The sequence below is a fragment of the Eurosta solidaginis genome, chromosome 4 (assembly GCF_040869045.1).
Source record: "Eurosta solidaginis isolate ZX-2024a chromosome 4, ASM4086904v1, whole genome shotgun sequence".
NCBI lineage: Eukaryota > Metazoa > Arthropoda > Insecta > Diptera > Tephritidae > Eurosta > Eurosta solidaginis.
The window spans coordinates 147,742,431-147,762,425 of record NC_090322.1 but is presented as its reverse complement, the minus strand read 5'-3'; the positions used below and the strand labels follow the sequence as shown (position 1 = coordinate 147,762,425).

The 19,995-nt window shown below is 36.1% G+C and overlaps 1 protein-coding gene across 5 annotated transcripts in view; it reads right to left on the bottom strand.

Moving 5' to 3' along the window:
* Positions 1-1,452: 1,452 nt before the first annotated feature.
* Positions 1,453-19,995, bottom strand: part of UbcE2H (ubiquitin conjugating enzyme E2H) — a 42,715-nt gene continuing 24,172 nt past the window's right edge. For all 5 annotated transcript variants that reach the window (XM_067783322.1, XM_067783323.1, XM_067783326.1 and 2 more), the window contains exon 2: positions 1,453-4,514. In XM_067783322.1, coding sequence (XP_067639423.1) covers positions 3,517-4,068 — 552 coding nt within the window. In that variant the 5' untranslated portion in view covers positions 4,069-4,514 and the 3' untranslated portion in view covers positions 1,453-3,516. The remainder of the gene's footprint in view (positions 4,515-19,995) is intronic.

Below are 19,995 nucleotides of genomic sequence, written 5' to 3'. Positions count from 1 at the left end.
GACCCATACTTTCGTTTAGCTATATGCCGTTATTTTTTTAACTGGATATTGTTAAGAGGGATTTTGGAAACTTACAACTGCTCACTATAAAACTCTTACGATACCGGGATCTAATCCATTTCTTCGTGGCTCTTGTCTTGCTCTTAAAATCGTTTACTATCGGGAAATATTATACTACTAGCCATTTCCTACTTTGACCTACACTAGACCTTCTTTCCTTCCACTCACAACTGAGAGACACATTGTTCGAATGTTTATTTCTTTTTCATATTTCAGTTAACTACATTACGGTGACCATGCGCTCAGTATTAAATAGCACAATACTGTTTTAACTTTGTATCCCTAATTTCTATTTTAAAAAATCCGACATTATTGCAATTTTTAGGTGATCAAGTATAAAAAGTAAATTTATTTGCAAGGAAGTTCTCAAATTTTGAAATTGTCTTTTTAAGGCATAGTAATACGTAGGATTTTCTCTTGAATGTTGCACTAATCTTTCGTGTGCCTTTATCTGTACGATATTCTGTAATTTCTTGATTGACTTAACTGTAATTTAAATTGCAGGCGAAATAAAGTTTACCAAATTCGATGGTGTGGTAGTGGTCTTTATTGATCGGCCAGTTCAACCTAACCTAATGGTGTGGTGGACGCGTGCACTGTCTACCACACCGAAGGTCCTGGATTGAAGTCCCGGGCAAACCAACATCGAAAATTAAAGAAAAAAAGTTGTTTCAATTAGAATAAAGTTGCTCTAAATGCGGTTGCCCCTCGGCAGTGATTTGGCAAACACTGCGAGTGTATTTCTGCCATGTAAAGTTTCTCAGTGAAAATTTATCTGCCTTGCAGGTGCCGTTCGGCGTCGGCATAAAACACGTAGGTCCTGTTCCATCATTTTGTAAGAAAAATTAAAAGGAGCACGACACAAGTTCGAAGAGAAGCCTAAGGCCTAAATCTCTTCGGACTTATATCGCACCAAGTATTTATTATTTATAAATTAGATTTTTTTAAATTCGGATTTTCTACATACTTTTATCACGAATAAATGAAACTCTTTTCGTAGGTATTCGCAGTTTAGTATTTATTAACTAAATGTTCCATTTGTTATTTTTAAAATATTCAAATTTGTTTTGAAGCCAGTAATAATTATAATGCCGAATATTGTACTCAAATATTTTAAGATCTCATAATCGATTCAAGCGTGTTACTAAAAAATGGCCAAAAATATAGTCGACCGCTGTTTTTGAGTCGACTATAATTTTTTAAATAAATTTTAAATAAATAACAACTAAAAACGATTAACATATCATAACTGTAAATATTCAATTGGAAATCGAATCAGTTCTTGATTAGTAAATTGTTCCTAAAAGGATTTACTGTTTACTTTGTTTCTTAAGATTTTTTTAAATAAATAAATCTACTGAAGTTGCTATATATAATAGAGAGATGTCGGGATAAAAGAGGAATAATTTAGTTTTATTCGTATCCATTTTCGTACTTAACTTCTAATCGTAAATTAAGTAACTTTCTCATGTAAATTTTTCCCGGATATTCGGTAATTATGAAGAAATTTTAGAGATGCCGATTTTTTTTCATGCCACCTCTAGGATGTCGTCTCTAACTGGAAGAACGAAATAAAAGAGAAACGTGAACATCATTTGACAGCAAATAGTATAGTTCCTAGGGATGGGATATACATATTTATGTGAACGCGAAGATTAACTATTGTGAATATATTGTAGATAATTGCATGCGTAAACGTGGTCTTAGATCAGTAAAGCTTAGTACGAACAGTTTTTAGGCAATTGAGATTGTTATTTCAAATGAAATCAAAGCATAATACAATTTTTTGTCTTATATTAGTTTGCAAAAAATACATTACGATGGTACATTCATATATGTATGTAGGTAAAAAACTGAGCTTAGTTAGAGTAGGATATTGTTATTCTCGTTGCAACACATCTCTGCATACATTTGCATAATCAAATGAAGTTCAAATTTTGCTTTAACCCTACTGTACCTGGGGGTTTACTATGTGATCGAATAGCCAAACATCGAGAACGGACCCAGTCGTCATGTAAAAACTGCTTTTTACCCATTTAACTTATACGATCGTTGTCGATCCGAACTTTTCGGTTGCGATTCGATCACTGTTTTTCGACGCGAAGGCAATGCGAAACTGTCACATAACATACAAATTTTTTCAAATTCAAAAACAATGCCATTTACAAAATAAAGCCCCTGAAAACTTTATACACGAGCAATGGTTGAAAAGCTCCCTGGAACATTTTTTTTAATATACATATTGATTGTGTGCTAAAAGTGTGACTTTAAAACTTGACTTGATTCGTGTTAACGCAGACCACTTGTTATGTCATCTGTCAAACACTTTCACAAGTACTTTAATATGAAATTTTGCGATGTTTTGACAAGCACTACACCTAACATCAACAAGTGATGGAAAGAAACGCAGCGGGGAAACAGCTGACTATGGCTGTTTTGACTTATATGCCTTAAAAGGCCAATTAATGGTGACTTATCCATAACCAGATAAAACAGCTGATCAAATCAACCTTATGGAAATCAATTTAACCGATTAATGGTGCCATACCATAACGCTAACGCCATAACCATAAATGGATAAGTAAAAATATGGTTACGACTATGGCGTTATGGTTAAGGAAGTTCAATTGGCCCTTAAATTATACACTATGGCCTTTTCGCGCGGCACGGAGGTCTCTAGTCGAGCACACGAGGGATAAACATGTCTTTTTGAACGAACTTTTTTTGCTTTAACAATTTCGTGTCGGAGTTTTGTCTCCACGAAATCGTTTTTTTTTTTTTACATCTATTTGTAAAATGCGAAAATAATAGTTGATATGAAATATGTTCTGAATACTTTTAAAATCAGGAAGTCCTTTCATTAACATATGACATATTTTGCCAAATACATGTTGAACAATAATAACTTAATAGATGAACATTTTATTTTGGTATTATTTATTAGCTTAATTTAGGCATAACAGAGCGAATAAAGTTTAGGGGATTAATGACACAAATAATTTGTACTGGGCAATTCAGATAATAGTTTTCATAAATAAAAATATTTTGTATGAAATTGAGACACATCGTCCCAGTATGCGCGTAAGGGTTAAGGAATTTAGAATTTAATTGTAAAATTTTATAACTAATCCATTTAGCTTTTTATAAAATATTTTTGCTTTATGTAATTTTGTATTAATTTTTTGCTTTTTATCTTCATCTTGCTCTGCTTTATTATTAGGTAGGATCGTGTGTATGTATGTAGTACATTCTAAGTATGCATATTTAATACTACGTTATAATTAGAATACATGTATGAGTGTGTGTGTATGTGTGTGCGAGTGAGTGTGACCGTCATTAGTATATATGCATGTATGTTTGTATTTGTATTTTTTTTTTTTTTTTTGTTTTTTAGTTATATTTAAAATTTAAAGTTATTAATTCAAAATTATATAATTAGCTTAACATAAACCGATATTATAATTCCATATCTCTGGCCTCATCTTCACTATAATCCGACATGCTCGATTCACTATCGCTACTCTCGCGTTCTTGTTGCGCCGCACGCAACGCCTCTTCGGTAGCATAACGTTGTACATAATCAGCCACTTTTCGATGATATTCCTCCGGTTCGTGTAAATATAACGCCGCTGCATCACGATTCAGCGGATCAACCGGATTTGGATATGTCAATAATTGTGGTAAAAATGATTCGAATATATTTGAGAGATCATATAATGCTGTCCAAGCTTGATTGATTACATCCAAACAAACTGTGCCCGATGATTCATCGATATTTGGATGATAAATCTTATTGACAAATCCTATACTTGGCGATTTGAATGGATAATTGTCGGGCAGGTAGACACGCACTTTCCATACCCCACCCTCGTACGGTGTCCCATGTGGTCCGAAGAATTTGACATGGAATTCATTAAGTCCACCCAATATGGTGACTTCATGTTTAGATTCAATGAGTTTAATGACGTCATTGTCCATACGACGTTTGCCAGCGCTAGGTGATGACATCTTTCGTGATTTGTTTCAGCTTTCTTTACTCTCTGCTGCTTTTGTTTATACTTCTTACTCTTCTTCTTCTCCTATTTTTCGAATGTCAAGGACGCGTGCACAACTAAGCGCTTTTTTTCGATGCAGTGATAAGCGTTGATTTTGTTTTTGTTGATATATTTTGTGGGGCGTGTGAGTGAGCAGGTACAATGAGGTTGGGTGCCAACGCGCACACGCCTCGCTACTCGTCGTGTTATTTCTCACTACGGAATCGTTTGGTGTATATATTTGCGCTCTATGCTCAACTTCGCTGCCGCTTCTGCCAAAAATTATACGACAATGAGAAATCGGTACGTTTTTGTTTTTGATGCTGCTCTCGTGTCAAAACAACAGCTACAGCGACCGACTTCGCAACATGTACCACAAATAAGCTTTGTCGTTATTATTACAAATTCTTGATGCTGGAACTGCAATGAAACGGAAGGAGAAAATGTTTATTAATTTAACCAAAAAATTGAATTTGTGGTTTTGTCAAGATAATTTTGAAAAATATTGAAAATATAAACACAGTGCAGAAAAGAATGAATTCAAGGCGAATTTATACAAGGTCATAGTAAAGCGAATTCAACCCAATTCGAAGTGCAGCAGAATGTCAAGTTAACTGACATTTTGCTGTGCCAAGGCATTCCTTTGAAATTATCAAGAAGAAGCAATCAGTTGATGGGATAACACTACCTGGTACGGAATTCGCCTTGGATGGAATCAAAAGGAATTGAAATTCGAAAGATAGAATATCAATTTGTTTATCACCCTTTACCAAAATTCAACAGTTGTGTACCTAACTTTATTTCTAGATTACAGAATCTCCACTTTAATATGGTAAGAATTTGGAAGACTTTAGTTGTACAAGAAATTACGAGTTATTTTCAATAACATTGCGAAAATTGTCTATTTAACTCTAAGCAAAAACCTTTTCATTCATCAACTTTTCAATCAATTTTTTTTTTATTCTGAAAATTTAGTGTAAAAAGGTTGTACAACGCATACAACACAATTGGATGGAAAGCGACGTTTGAAACAATTTCTGTGCAACATTTTTATGCAACCCTATATGTTTACATTTGGTAACACTTGAATTGACTTTGACCCATTGGTCAATTATATGGTTGGTTCATCTCATCAGCTCATTCTATTTTATTTATTTTATTATTTTTTTTTTTCATTTCACTAGTATAGGAATTGTCAAAAGGAGATGCGAAGCCCAAAATGTAACCAACACATTGACAATTATTTTCTGCCGTGGTGGTAAATTTTTTATAAAAAAATAGTTTCAAATCACTTAAGTGATTTTTTTAGTGAATGCATTTAGCGCATTATTTTCCCACAACACACAAGAATTGCAAAGTTTTATGTTTTCTCTCCATTCCATTCGCCTAACACCAACACGCAGATTTTGACAGTCTGAACAAAGGTACATATGTTGTTGCTGTAGAGATGAGCCAACCATATAGTTGAGTCTTGTTTGGATCCACTACTTTCCGTCATCTATATATATAAAATTCAAATTATGTATGTATGTATGTAGGTATAGATCGAGTTGCGTCCTAAACGGATCGACCGATCACAACAAAATTTGCACAACCTACCAGAAACCTTCCAGAGATGGTCATAGGCTAAAAATAATTTCGATATATAAAAGGAGCGTGGCACCTGCCATACAAATGGAATTTTTGATAATGCATTACTCTGAAGGTATTCATGCTAGAAGATTTAAATTCAGTAAGGAGTTATATGAGGTCACTCCCTGACACCACCAAGAAAAGGTGGGGTGAGGGAGGATGGGGCGTGGCACCTCCCATAAAAATGGAATATATCATACTGCATACCTCTGGATGTAGTAATGGTAGGATAGTGAAAATTGGTAAGGAGCTATATGACGTTAAGTCCTAACACCTCCAGTAAAATGTGGAGTTGGGGAAAAGGAGGCGTGTCACTTTCTTAAAATTGTTAGGTTATTATAACAGCTAAAGTTTGACTACAGAGTTGTTTGGCTGTTATTCCCTTTTGATGTTTAGTAATCTTTCGCCGTTAAAATTTTTTGTTAATTTCAGCCTATTCACATATTCTGTCTATATATATATAAAGTTAAAATTATGAATGTTTGTATGTAGGTATAAATCGCGTTGCGTCCTAAATGGATCGGCCGATCACAACTATGTTTGAATCACCCACTAGAAACCTTTCAAAGATGGTCATAGGCTGAACATAATTTCAATATAAAAAAGGGGGTGGCACCTACCATACAAATGGAATGTATGCATAACTCTGGAAGTATTAATGCAAGATCATTGAAATCCAGTAAAGAGTCAAATTGGGTCAATCCCTAACACCACTAAGAAAATAAGGGGTGAGTAAGAAGCGACGTGGCCCCCCAAAAAACTTAGGTTATTTCAACACGTAAAGTTTGATTGCAGAGTTGGGTTTGGCTGTTATTCCTTTAGTATTATTTTATGTTATCTTTAGGGTTGGTATTTTTGGATACGCCTGGGAGGAACCGGAAAAAAACATTTCTTTTTAATTTGATATTAATTGATGTAGGAGCAAAAAGAGAAATAACTATGGCAGTTGCTTTATCAGATACCGCGGATACCCTTTGTGTGGTGGACGTACACGCCGCATTTAAATGACCACTGTCTGCAAACATCTGATACACGGATGTGCAACATAAGCAAACGGTCAGACCAAAGTGAGGGTGTGTGATGTGTGCACCATTGCTCATAAACAGTCGCTGAAAGTTTTAGGCCAAACCTTTAAGAATTTAAGGTGTAATGACCATCCCAAAGGTGGTGCTTTCCTGTTACTTGCTGGAACAGCCGCAGTTGAAGTAAATGCGTGTTTTTTCGTCTGTAGACGGCTTTACGTACAAAAATTTACGCTCTTTAGAAATATGAGAGGGCAATTTGGCGGAAACCGTGGTGTGATGGTAGCGTGCTCCGCCTATCACACCGTATGCCCTGGGTTCAACTCCCGGGCAAAGCAACATCAAAAATTTTAGAAATAAGATTTTTCAATTAGAAGAAAATTTTTCTAAGCGGGGTCGCCCCTCGGCAGTGTCTGGCAAGCGCTCCGATTGTATTTCTGCCATGAAAAGCTCTCAGTGAAAACTCATCTGCCTTGCAGATGCCGTTCGGAGTCGGCATAAAACATGTAGGTCCCGTCCGGCCAATTTGTAGGGAAAAATCAAGAGGAGCACGACGCAAATTGGAAGAGAAGCTCGGCCTTAGATCTCTTCGGAGGTTATCGCGCCTTACATTTATTTATTTAATTTGGCGGAAACAATTCAGCAGCAGCTTTTGCTAAACAAATTCTTGAAATTAATTATGGCAAAATTCCTTTTTCTTTACTAACATATTTGATTCCTTTTCCTGCAAGTTTTTGAGAAATTATGACATAACCTGAACAGCTAATGTTTCTTCCAAATATTAAATCTATCTTTACAAACTACAAATGGCTTTGAGAAAAGGCATTTTAGGCACCTTAAAATGAGGATGTTAATATCACTAGAACCAAGACAACTTATCACTCTATTAACACAGTCATGGAAGAGTCCCAAGCTGTGCATATCCGGTTGAGTTTATTAGCTCTTTTGAGCCATCAGAAATTTCTCCTCATCGATTGATCCTTAAAAAAGGGCCCATAATATCATAATATTTATGCTTCGTTATTTCGATTCTCCACGCTTATGTAGTGGGACAAAGCTTTTCATCACAAAACTCTTACGAATGATATTGAAGTAATTCATTTTATCGGAAAATTTCGAAAACAAAAAAATTTAAAACCAAGGATTCCATTGATATCGATAGATTTGTCTTTTAAATTTTAAATTCCTCAAATTTCCTATCCCTATCAATGAAGCTCAAGGACGATAATTAGCTGCGATTCAAGGGATTGATGAGCGCAATACAAACCTTTATAGCATCAGAGCTTCTGCAACTCAATTGTCAACCTCACCTACGCGAGTGGAATCCTGTTACAAATATAAATATATCATACAACAACAGTCATTTGCTGTAGCAGAAGTCAATCTTACCAACTCATGTTTTACCCATGGCCAGTTACGCGTAGCCTGCATATTTTTATAGAAACGTGGGGTAAAACCCACGGGCATAAGCTAGTCTATATATAAAAAGTTGAAAACTTTGCGCCCCTTTTTACGGCCAAACTATAATTTTAAGATACAAAAGAATTATATAATATCTATCGATAGGACTTCTCAAGGAGCAGTGCAGGACATAAAAAATTCAACAAAGTTATATGTATAGCTTAAATATTAATTTAAAAATTACACCATTACAAACATCAAACACGTTTTTAAAATATGAGAATGTTTACGCTTATACTACGCATGGAACGTGTGTTTGATGTTATGCCGTTTAGAAAACCAGCAGACCGCACACAAACGAACTAAGATTTGATCTTGGTAGAAACTGAATGAAGAGTGTGTACCAAGGCTCAACTATATGGTTGGCTCATCTCATCAGCTGATTTCAAAAGGAGATGGCAAACGCAAAATGAAACCAACACATTGACAATATTTTCTTACAACACACAAGAATGGCAAGGCTTTATGTTTTCTCTCCGTTCAATTCGCCTAACACCAACACGCAGATTTCGAATCTGAGCAAAGGAATGTTGTTGCTGTAAAGATGAGATATAGTTCAACTATGGTGTGTGCGTAATGGTTTTGTAGGATGTATAGTGTGAAAGCCAAGAAGTATGAGTAAATGTGTAATTTTCTTTGCTGATATTCAAAGTGTTTACAAAAACAAACGAGAATATTCAAGTTGGAGTACTTATTTGCTTTGTTGGTTGCAAAGCAAATTCAACCAATTCGCCGCGAAGAAGAATGTCAAGTCAAAAGAAAATTTTCATTGATTTCGATTAACTGACATATTGTCGTATAAGCCTTTGTATGGAAAATTTTCAAGAAGAAGCAATCAGCTGTTGGGATAAGAACACCTGGTACTGAATTCGCCCTGGTGGGTTGTAACAATTATGTGTACTACTTTGCTAGTTAAGAAAATGAAATAAAACAAAACCAAATAAAGGTAAGGAAAGGGAGCGAAAAGAAATGAAATAAAATGGAGTAAAGGCAATGCAAGGAAAGTGAAGGAAAGGAAAGCAAAGCAAAGGAAGGAAAGAAAAGAATAGATGAAAGGAAAGATTGAATTTCAACCACTGGGCCACCTCTAGTACTCTCAATTCCGGCTTAACGTTTGAGAGGTTTTAGTAAATCGAACAAGTACAAGTAATTCACCTTTTGATTTGACAAAAAATACTTCTCGGAAGTTTACAGTTGAACCTGACACGTACTATACATATATGTATGTACTTCTAGATTATTTGAGTTTCATAACGTGGCTATAGCTGGAGACATTGGTGCTTTATCGGTAACCGTATCGGTAACCTTTTAACAGCTGATTCGACCAAACTTATGAGAATCAATGCAATCGATTATTGGTGCCGCTAAGGTCGTAACCGTATCGTAGCCAACCAATTGGGTTTTGGTTTACCGTCGTAACGATAAACAGCTGATTACGTTAGGGATACGACTACAGCGATACGACAAACGTCACCAATGACTCTAGCTTATCTCTGAACTTTTTCTATTGTTTCCAGTACAATTTCGGGATTATGTATATATTTACACTCTGTATAGTTTCGGGGTTATTTCGAATAGGTTCTTTTCAGAATGTTGTACGGACTCTTGAGGTATCAGTTGGGAATCTTGTTTGCAGCCTTATCGATATCTGTTGAATTAAAAACGCAATGAACTGTGATAAAAGACCTATAAAACTTCGATAAAAAAACGATTACTGCTCGATAACAACTCCATAACGCACCGATTATAAGCTGATAATAAATCTATAGCACACCGGTAACACTTAGATAGCAAATCCATATCTTTTCGATAACAAATAATCAATTAAGAACCAAAAACTAATCAATAAAAAATCAAAAAAATTATATAATATCTATCGATAGGACTTCTCAAGGAGCAGTGCAGGACATAAAAAATTCAACAAAGTTATATGTATAGCTTAAATATTAATTTAAAAATTACACCATTACAAACATCAAATACGTTTTTAAAATATGAGAATGTTTACGCTTATACTACGCATGGAACGTGTGTTTGATGTTATGGCGTTTAGAAAACCAGCTGACCGCACACAAACGAACTAAGATTTGATCTTGGTAGAAACTGAATGAAGAGTGTGTACCAAGGCTCAACTATATGGTTGGCTCATCTCATCAGCTGATTTCAAAAGGAGATGGCAAACGCAAAATGAAACCAACACATTGACAATATTTTCTTACAACACACAAGAATGGCAAGGTTTTATGTTTTCTCTCCGTTCAATTCGCCTAACACCAACACGCAGATTTCGAATCTGAGCAAAGGAATGTTGTTGCTGTAAAGATGAGCCACCATATAGTTCAACTATGGTGTGTTCGTAATGGTTGTGTAGGACGTATAGTGTGAAAGCCAAGAAGTATGAGTAAATGTGTAATTTTCTTTGCTGATATTCAAAGTGTTTACAAAAACAAACGAGAATATTCAAGTTGGAGTACTTATTTGCTTTGTTGGTTGCAAAGCAAATTCAACCAATTCGCCGCGAAGAAGAATGTCAAGTCAAAAGAAAATTTTCATTGATTTCGATTAACTGACATATTGTTGTATAAGCCTTTGTATGGAAAATTATCAAGAAGAAGCAATCAGCTGTTGGGATAAGAACACCTGGTACTGAATTCGCCCTGGTGGGTTGTAACAATTATGTGTACTACTTTGCTAGTTAAGAAAATGAAATAAAACAAAACCAAATAAAGGTAAGGAAAGGGAGCGAAAAGAAATGAAATAAAATGGAGTAAAGGCAATGCAAGGAAAGTGAAGGAAAGGAAAGCAAAGCAAAGGAAGGAAAGAAAAGAATAGATGAAAGGAAAGATTGAATTTCAACCCCTGGGCCACCTCTAGTACTCTCAATTCCGGCTTAACGTTTGAGAGGTTTTAGTAAATCGAACAAGTACAAGTAATTCACCTTTTGATTTGACAAAAAATACTTCTCGGAAGTTTACAGTTGAACCTGAGACGTACTATACATATATGTATGTACTTCTAGATTATTTGAGTTTCATAACGTGGCTATAGCTGGAGACATTGGTGCTTTATCGGTAACCTTATCGGTAACCTTTTAACAGCTGATTCGACCAAACTTATGAGAATCAGTGCAATCGATTATTGGTGCCGCTAAGGTCGTAACCGTATCGTAGCCAACCAATTGGTTTTTGGTTTACCGTCGTAACGATAAACAGCTGATTACGTTAGGGATACGACTACAGCGATACGACAAACGTCACCAATAACTCCAGCTTATCTCTGAACTTTTTCTATTGTTTCCAGTACAATTTCGGGATTATGTATATAAGAGTGTATATATTTACACTCTGTATAGTTTCGGGGTTATTTCGAATAGGTTCTTTTCAGAATGTTGTACGGACTCTTGAGGTATCAGTTGGGAATCTTGTTTGCAGCCTTATCGATATCTGTTGAATTAAAAACGCAATTAACTGTGATAAAAGACCTATAAAACTTCGATAAAAAAACGATTACTGCTCGATAACAACTCCATAACGCACCGATTATAAGCTGATAATAAATCTATAGCACACCGGTAACACTTAGATAGCAAATCCATATCTTTTCGATAACAAATAATCAATTAAGAACCAAAAACTAATCAATAAAAAATCATTAACCTATGAATAAAAACAGATAGCTCATCGATAACATTTGTTTCTTATCGATAGAAGATTTATAAAACTTTGATAACAAATCGTTAGCTCGTATATACATACATATATACCTCGTCGATAACAAACCGATAACAAGTAGGCAATAAACCGACTACTCGTTGAAAATAAATGGATAGCACGCTCACAACCCATCGATCGCAATCAGATAACCGTTCAAATTTCGATAGCAAATCGATAACACGCCGTCCGCCTATGGTTCCTGATACGGTTTCAGTTTTGGTTTCTCATCTTTCCCTTCCGCTTCCCCTTTTTTCCTTGACCTTCCTTTAATTTCCACCCAACACTTCCACGCTTCACGTTTACACTTGCATCTGTCGATAACAATCCGATAACCGTAAACACTTCGATAACAAATCGACAACACACCGTTCGGTTTCGGTATCGGTTTTGGTTTCTCATCTTTTCTTTTCGTTGCCATCTTTTTCATTGCCTTTACGAAAGATGACTTGATATGAAACACTGCCGGTAATGCAGTGTAAATATTCACAATAGTGCCATAGTACAAATAGATTTCTTTGTGTGCTCACAATCGTTTATTTTTAACAAATTATTTTAATAAAATATAGCTAAACAAAAGCACTACGACCAAAATTGCCCAAAGCTCACCAATAGCACCAATCTCCCCTTTACAACCAAAACTTTATTTATAGATTTGGATTCCAAATAAGAGCGAAAAAGGGACCCGTACATAAAAGCAGCAATTAGAAATAATATATGTGATTTGTTTACGCTCTCACGAGGGATTTATCTCAAATTTGTGCTGGCAACAATCACAGATAAATCCCTCGCGCCAGCTGAAGCGGGTGCCAGAAAAAAAAAATGTGCCAGCTTAAACGAAAAACGGGCCAAAAATTTCGGTAAACTTTAGTTTGACCTGCAACTGTAGGAATGCGTTAAAAAATTATGGGTAAAAAAGATAAAAATACTTGTTTTGGCAGCGATTTAGTTTAGCACCCCCCGAGTTCGGGGTTAAACTTGGTATCAAATGAAAGAGGGAGTTTTCCCGATCACAAATATATATAACTTAAAGTGCGCAGACTTATAGTTTACGAGTTATTTGATGTTAAAGTTTGCAAATTTAGCAAATTTCTATAGCACTCTCACTTACAATTTACACATCTTTCAAAACTTTTATGCTCATAAATACCTATATAAATTGGCAACGATATACTTAAATTTCATTTTAGTATATTTCACATATAATTCTTGCATTGTTTTTACTTAATTTAAATGTTTTTATTAAATAAATCGCGCTTTTGTAGCAACATTCACATTTATGTATGTATATATTTTATCGATGACATTACAAAGCTGTGCTGCCACATCAACAAAGAAAAAACAAATATAAATATTAACGTGCCACCTTTCAGTTAATAAAGAAAAAGGAAAATATATATTTTTACTACTATGCGAAAGGACATCACCGTGGCGGTAGCCACGGTTATACCACGCACCCGGACTTGGCATGGCGTAGCCCAGGGTTATTTTAAATAAGCGCGGCCGAAGGCCGCCTACGCGGAAAGGTGTTCTACGCAGAATTCTGTGCATGGCGCAGCCGGTGTTGGATCGGCTAACATAACAATAAACATAAGAGTTATAAGGTAATATGCGGAAGGACATCACCGTGGCGGTAGCCACGGTTATACCACACACCCGGACTTGGCATGGCGTAGCCCAGGGTTATTTTAAATAAGCGCGGCCAAAGGCCGCCTACGCGGAAAGGTGTTCTACGCAGAATTACTGTGCATGGCGCAGCCGGTGTTGGATCGGATAACATAACAATGAACATAAGAGTTATAAGGTAATATGCGGAAGGACATCACCGTGGCGGTAGCCACGGTTATACCACGCACCCGGACTTGGCATGGCGTAGCCCAGGGTTATTTTAAATAAGCGCGGCCGAAGGCCGCCTACGCGGAAAGGTGTTCTACGCAGAATTACTGTGCATGGCGCAGCCGGTGTTGGATCGGCTAACATAACAATAAACATGAGAGTTATAAGGTAATATGCGGAAGGACATCACCGTGGCGGTAGCCACGGTTATACCACACACCCGGACTTGGCATGGCGTAGCCCAGGGTTATTTTAAATAAGCGCGGCCGAAGGCCGCCTACGCGGAAAGGTGTTCTACGAGAATTACTGTGCATGGCGCAGCCGGTGTTGGATCGGCTAACATAACAATAAACATAAGAGTTATAAGGTAATATGCGGAAGGACATCACCGTGGCGGTAGCCACGGTTATACCACACACCCGGACTTGGCATGGCGTAGCCCAGGGTTATTTTAAATAAGCGCGGCCGAAGGCCGCCTACGCGGAAAGGTGTTCTACGCAGAATTACTGTGCATGGCGCAGCCGTTGTTGGATCGGCTAACATAACAATAAACATAAGAGTTATAAGGTAATATCAGCTCTTTCACGAATGCAAAAAAGAGCTTTTTCAAATTTTTGGTAAATAAAGACTAGAAAAGTTAAAGATATATATATTTTTATAAGTTATTTTTCGATTCTGCACTTGTTCCGTTTTTTAGATGTGGCAGCACAGCTTTGTAATGTCATCAATAAAATATATATATACATAAATGCGAATGTTGCTACAAAAGCGCGATTGATTTAATAAAAACTTTTATATTAAGTAAAAACAATGCAAGAATTATATGTGAAATATACTAAAATGAAATTTAAGTGTATCGTTGCCAATTTATATAGATATTTATGTGCATAAAGGTTTTGAAAGATGTGTAAATTGTAACTGAAAGTGCTATAGAAATTTGCTAAATTTGCAAACTTTAACATCAAATAACTCGTAAACTATAAGTCTGCGCACTTTAAGTTATATATATTTGTGATCGGGAGAACTCCCTCTTTCATTTGATACCAAGTTTAACCCCGAACTCGGGGGTGCTATTCTAAAATTTTCCCCTTGTTTTAGTGTAAATATTATTAGTTCGAAGGCGGAGGGTAAATATTATTTCTCATTCAAAAGTTATCACTAAAAACAGGTTTTGTAAATATGAAGTACCGATGGAACCAGCCCATTTTGATCACAGAACCTGGAACGTCAGACATGTAAGATAAGCCCTATCCAATAAATGATGTTAACTATTATAATCCTAGGTCCGATTTACTCAAATTTTAAAAGAACATTTATTTTTCACTTGAGTTAAATGCATTACAATATTTGACTAATTAATTTAATCAAAATGTAAACTTAAAATTGTTTATATTTAACTCTAGCTGTAATAATCTTGGTTGCCCACTAAACTAAACACTTTTTAATATTTAACAATTTTATATTTATTAGCGTATTCTTGTACGTGCTACACAGTGATGTCCGCTAGGCAAGAGGATGAATTATGCCCCTATTACCGTTTACAACTCAACTCTTGTTGTGTTGAAATTTCGCAATTTGGTATTACAGATTACAACTCAACCTGTCAAAAAAATGTCGGTTGAGTTGTCTTGTCTAACAAAATTTTGTGGCATTACCGTTTACAACCTTATGTTGGTGTATTTGTCAAAGACGTCAAAATCTTACAACTGATTACTATATATTTTGCCAAATTTTTTGTACACACTAATGCAGAAAGGCGTTGGACCCATCCAGGATTATTTTTTCAAATCGCGGCCAAAGGCCGCCAACGCAGAAAGATGTTCTGTGCAAAAAAAACTGTGGAACGGGCCTCATATTTCGGACCCTCGGGCCATTTTGTGGGTTTTTGTTAATATTTTTCGACAGAAATAAAATTTTTAATTTCCGCTTTCGAATCCTAAAAACGGAGATCGAAACGCGTCTTTTGATACCACCTTTGGTAAGAGTCAGATGGTGCACGGGCTCATAAAACGTTACAAAAAAAAAAAAAAAAACAAACAATTTAAAGCCGGTAGTTAAACCTTTTTTAATCAAACAATAATCAACAATTTTGTACACATTTATAGAAAAAACAACGTTTAAGCGAAGGATTACATTGTATAACTTTTTGACTTTATGGAGCGACATTCCGAAGTTGGACGAGGCTGGCCGCAGTTCGGATGCAGCCAAAATATGTGAAATTATGCGAACGTGAGTTCCATTGATACTAATCACTATTCCTGGGAATCCTGTTTTAGAGTAAAATACAAATTTTGCTGTTTGGGTATTAATCCACTTCGCACAAATATGCTCCTCAATAACATCCAAAACCAGTCCAACACCAAAATCATTTCCACAGCATATTTGATAGCTGCCGTCAGCAAGGAATCGGAGTGTGGCGCAAAACTTTAAAATACGAACGCGTATGCGGAAATGGTCCTTAATTTTGTTTAGTAATGTGGAAAATGCTTCCTCTCAAATCTGCAAAATAACTTCATTAGAAGCTCATCATTTGTCACTTAAACATTTTCTTACTTGGTGTTTGGTAGTTCCAAAGGATTGGAATGAATGTTTTCCGTATTCGCGATATGTCAATCACCAACATTTTCAGCATTATAAAATAGATTTCATATAATATCCGTTTTGCTTTTGGTAACGTTTTACAAGACGGTGCACCACCTAATTTTTATCGAAAATTATCAAAGGTGGTATCAAAAGACGCGTCTCGACCTCCGTTTTAAGAATCCGAAAGCGGAAATCTGTTCTGTCGAAAGTTACTTACAAAAAACCGTAAAATGACCCCTTGAGGGTCTGAAATATGGGGCCCGATCAATAGTTTTTTTTTGCATAGAACACCTTTCTGCGTTGGCGGCCTTCGGACGCGCTTATAAAAAATTACCCTGGGTGGGTCCGACACCGGTTTGGGGATCAAAACTAAATGCGCGCAGAACACCTTTCTGCATTAGTATGTGTGTGTATACATCAAATCTTCCAAAAAATATTTAAGTTTTCGCCACCTTTAAGTTGATACCACCTTTGATAATTTTCGATAAAATTAGGTGGTGCACCGTCTTGTAAAACGTTACCTTGCTTTTAATAACAAAATCACTTTTTTCCGAATCTTCCAATTCCAATAAATGGCAAGAGGACCCTTAAATTGCCTCTTAAATCGCCAGGTTAACAAACGTATAAGGGTAAAATACTTGCAACATTTATATGTGCCTAAACAGCTAACACATGTTACAATGTAAATACCCGTCGCACAAAAATGTTCCTTTATTATTATAGCTAAGGGCTGTATGTGAATCCAGTTTTAGGCAAAAGTTGACAATTTATATAATGAGTCTTGATAAACAAAATCACTTTTACAAATGCTTAAATTTCCGCCACAAATTGATCAGCTGTTCATTTATCTGTCAAATCATCACTTTCTGAAAATGGCAACTCAATTCAACTTCAACTGAAATAAGTTGTAATTCGTAATACCAAACAGGTGTAACGAAGCTTTTTCCGTCCCGGCGCTTCTTCAATAAGTGCTAGGGGTATACTCGCCGTGTCCAAGGTTCGCTTACAATAGATTTGTAAATTTGGGACACCGTGCAAATCGTTTTCATATAAATTCACTTTATTTCTCTAATTCTATATATGTATGTACACTATAATTAAAATGAACAAGTAAGGAAGGTTAAGTTCGGGTGTAACCGAACATTACATACTCAGTTGAGAGCTATGGTGACAACATAAGGGAAAATAACTATGTAGGAAAATGAACCGAGGGAAACCCTGGAATGTGTTTGTATGACATGTGTATCAAATGAAAGGTGTTAATGAGCATTTTAATAGGGAGTAATCCTTAGTTCCATAGGTGGACGCCGTTTCGAGATATCGCCATAAAGGTGGACCAGGGGTGACCCTAGAATTCGTTTGTGCAATATGGGTATCAAACGAAAGGAGTTAATGAGTATTTTAAGAGGGAGTGGGCCTTAGTTCTATAGGTGGACGCATTTTCGAGGTATCGCAATAAAGGTGGACCAGGGGTGACTCTAGACTTTGTTTGTACGATATGGGTATCAAATGAAAGCTGTTAATGAGTATTTTTAAAAGGGAGTGGGCCTTCGTTTTATAGCTGTTCGCCTTTTCGAGATATCGCCATAAAGGTGGACCAGGGGTGACTTTAGAATTTGTTTGTATGATATGGGTATCAAATGAAAGGTGTTAATGATTATTTTAAAAGGGCGTGGGGCTTAGTTCTATAGGTGGACCCCTTTTCGATATATCGCCATAAAGGTGGACCAGGGGTGACTCTAGAATTCGTTTGTGCAATATGGGTATCAAACGAAAGGAGTTAATGAGTATTTTAAGAGGGAGTGGGCCTTAGTTCTATAGGTGGACGCCTTTTCGAGATATCGCCATAAATATGGACCAGGTGTGACTCTAGAATGCGTTTGTACGATATGGGTATCAAATGAAAGGTGTTAATGAGTATTTTAAAAGGGACTAATCCTTAGTTCCATAGGTGGACGACGTTTCGAGATATCGCCATAAAGGTGGGCCAGGGGTGACTCTAGAATTCGTTTGTGCAATATGGGTATCAAACGAAAGGAGTTAATGAGTATTTTAAGAGGGAGTGGGCCTTTCTGGACCAGGGGTGACTCTTGACTTTGTTTGTACGATATGGGTATCAAATGAAAGGTGTTAATGAGTATTTTTAAAAGGAAGTGGGTCTTCATTCTATAGGTGTTCGCCTTTTCGAAATATCGCCATAAAGGTGGACCAGGGGTGACTCTAGAATGAGTTTGTACGATATGGGTATCAAATTAAAGGTATTAATGAGAGTTTTAAAAGGGAGTGGTGGTAGTTGTATATGTGAAGGCGTTTTCCAGATATCGACCAAAATGTGGACCAGGGTGACCCAGAACATCATCTGTTGGATACCGCTAATTTATTTATATATGTAATACCTGCCAAGATTTTAAGGGTTTTTTATTTCGCCCTGCAGAACTTTTTCATTTTCTTCTACTTAATATGGTAGGTGTCACAACCATTTTATAAAGTTTTTTCTAAAGTTATATTTCGCGTCAATAAAACAATCCAATTACCTTACCATATTTCATCCCTTTTTTCATATTTGGTATAGAATTATGGCATTTTTTTCATTTTTCGTAATTTTCGATATCGAAAAAGTGGGCGTGGTCATAATCGGATTTCGTTCATTTTTCATACCAAGATAAAGTGAGTTCAGATAAGTACGTGAACTGAGTTTAGTAAAGATATATCGATTTTTGCTCAAGTTATCGTGTTAACGGCCATTCGGAAGGACAGACGGACGACTGTGTATAAAAACTGGGCGTGACATCAACCGATTTCGCCCATTTTCACAGAAAACAGTTAACGCCATAAAAACTATGCCCCTACCAAATTTCAAAAGGATTGGTTAATTTTTGTTCGACTTATGGCGTTAAAAGTATCCTAGACAAATTAAATGAAAAAGGGCGGAGCCACGCCCATTTTTAAATTTTCTTTTATTTTTGTATTTTGTTGCACCATATCATTACTGGAGTTAATCTTGACATAATTTACTTATATACTGTAAAGATATAAAATTTTTTGTTAAAATTTTACTTTAAAAAAATATTTTTTTAAAAGTGGGCGTGGCCCTTCTCCGATTTTGGTAATTTTTATTAAGCATGCATATAGTAATAAGAGTAACGTTCCTGCCAAATTTCATCATGATATCTTCAACGACTGCCAAATTACAGCCTGCAAAATTTTAAATTACCTTCTTTTAAAAGTGGGCGGTGCCACGCCCATTGTCCAAAATTTTACTAATTTTCTATTTTGCGTCATAAGATCAACTCATCTACCAAGTTTCGTCGCTTTATCGGTCTTTTGTAATGAATTATCGCACTTTTCGGTTTTTCGAAAATTTCGATATCGAAAAAGTGGGCGTGGTTATAGTCCGATATCGTTCATTTTAAATAGCGATCTGAGATGAGTGCTCAGGAACCTACATACCAAATTTCATCAAGATACCTCAAAATTTACTCAAGTTATCGTGTTATCGGACGGACGGACGGACGGACATGGCTCAATCAAATTTTTTTTCGATCCTGATTATTTTGATATATGGAAGTCTATATCTATCTCGATTCCTTTATATATGTACAACCAACCGTTATCCAATCAAACTTAATATACTCTGTGAGCTCTGCTCAACTGAGT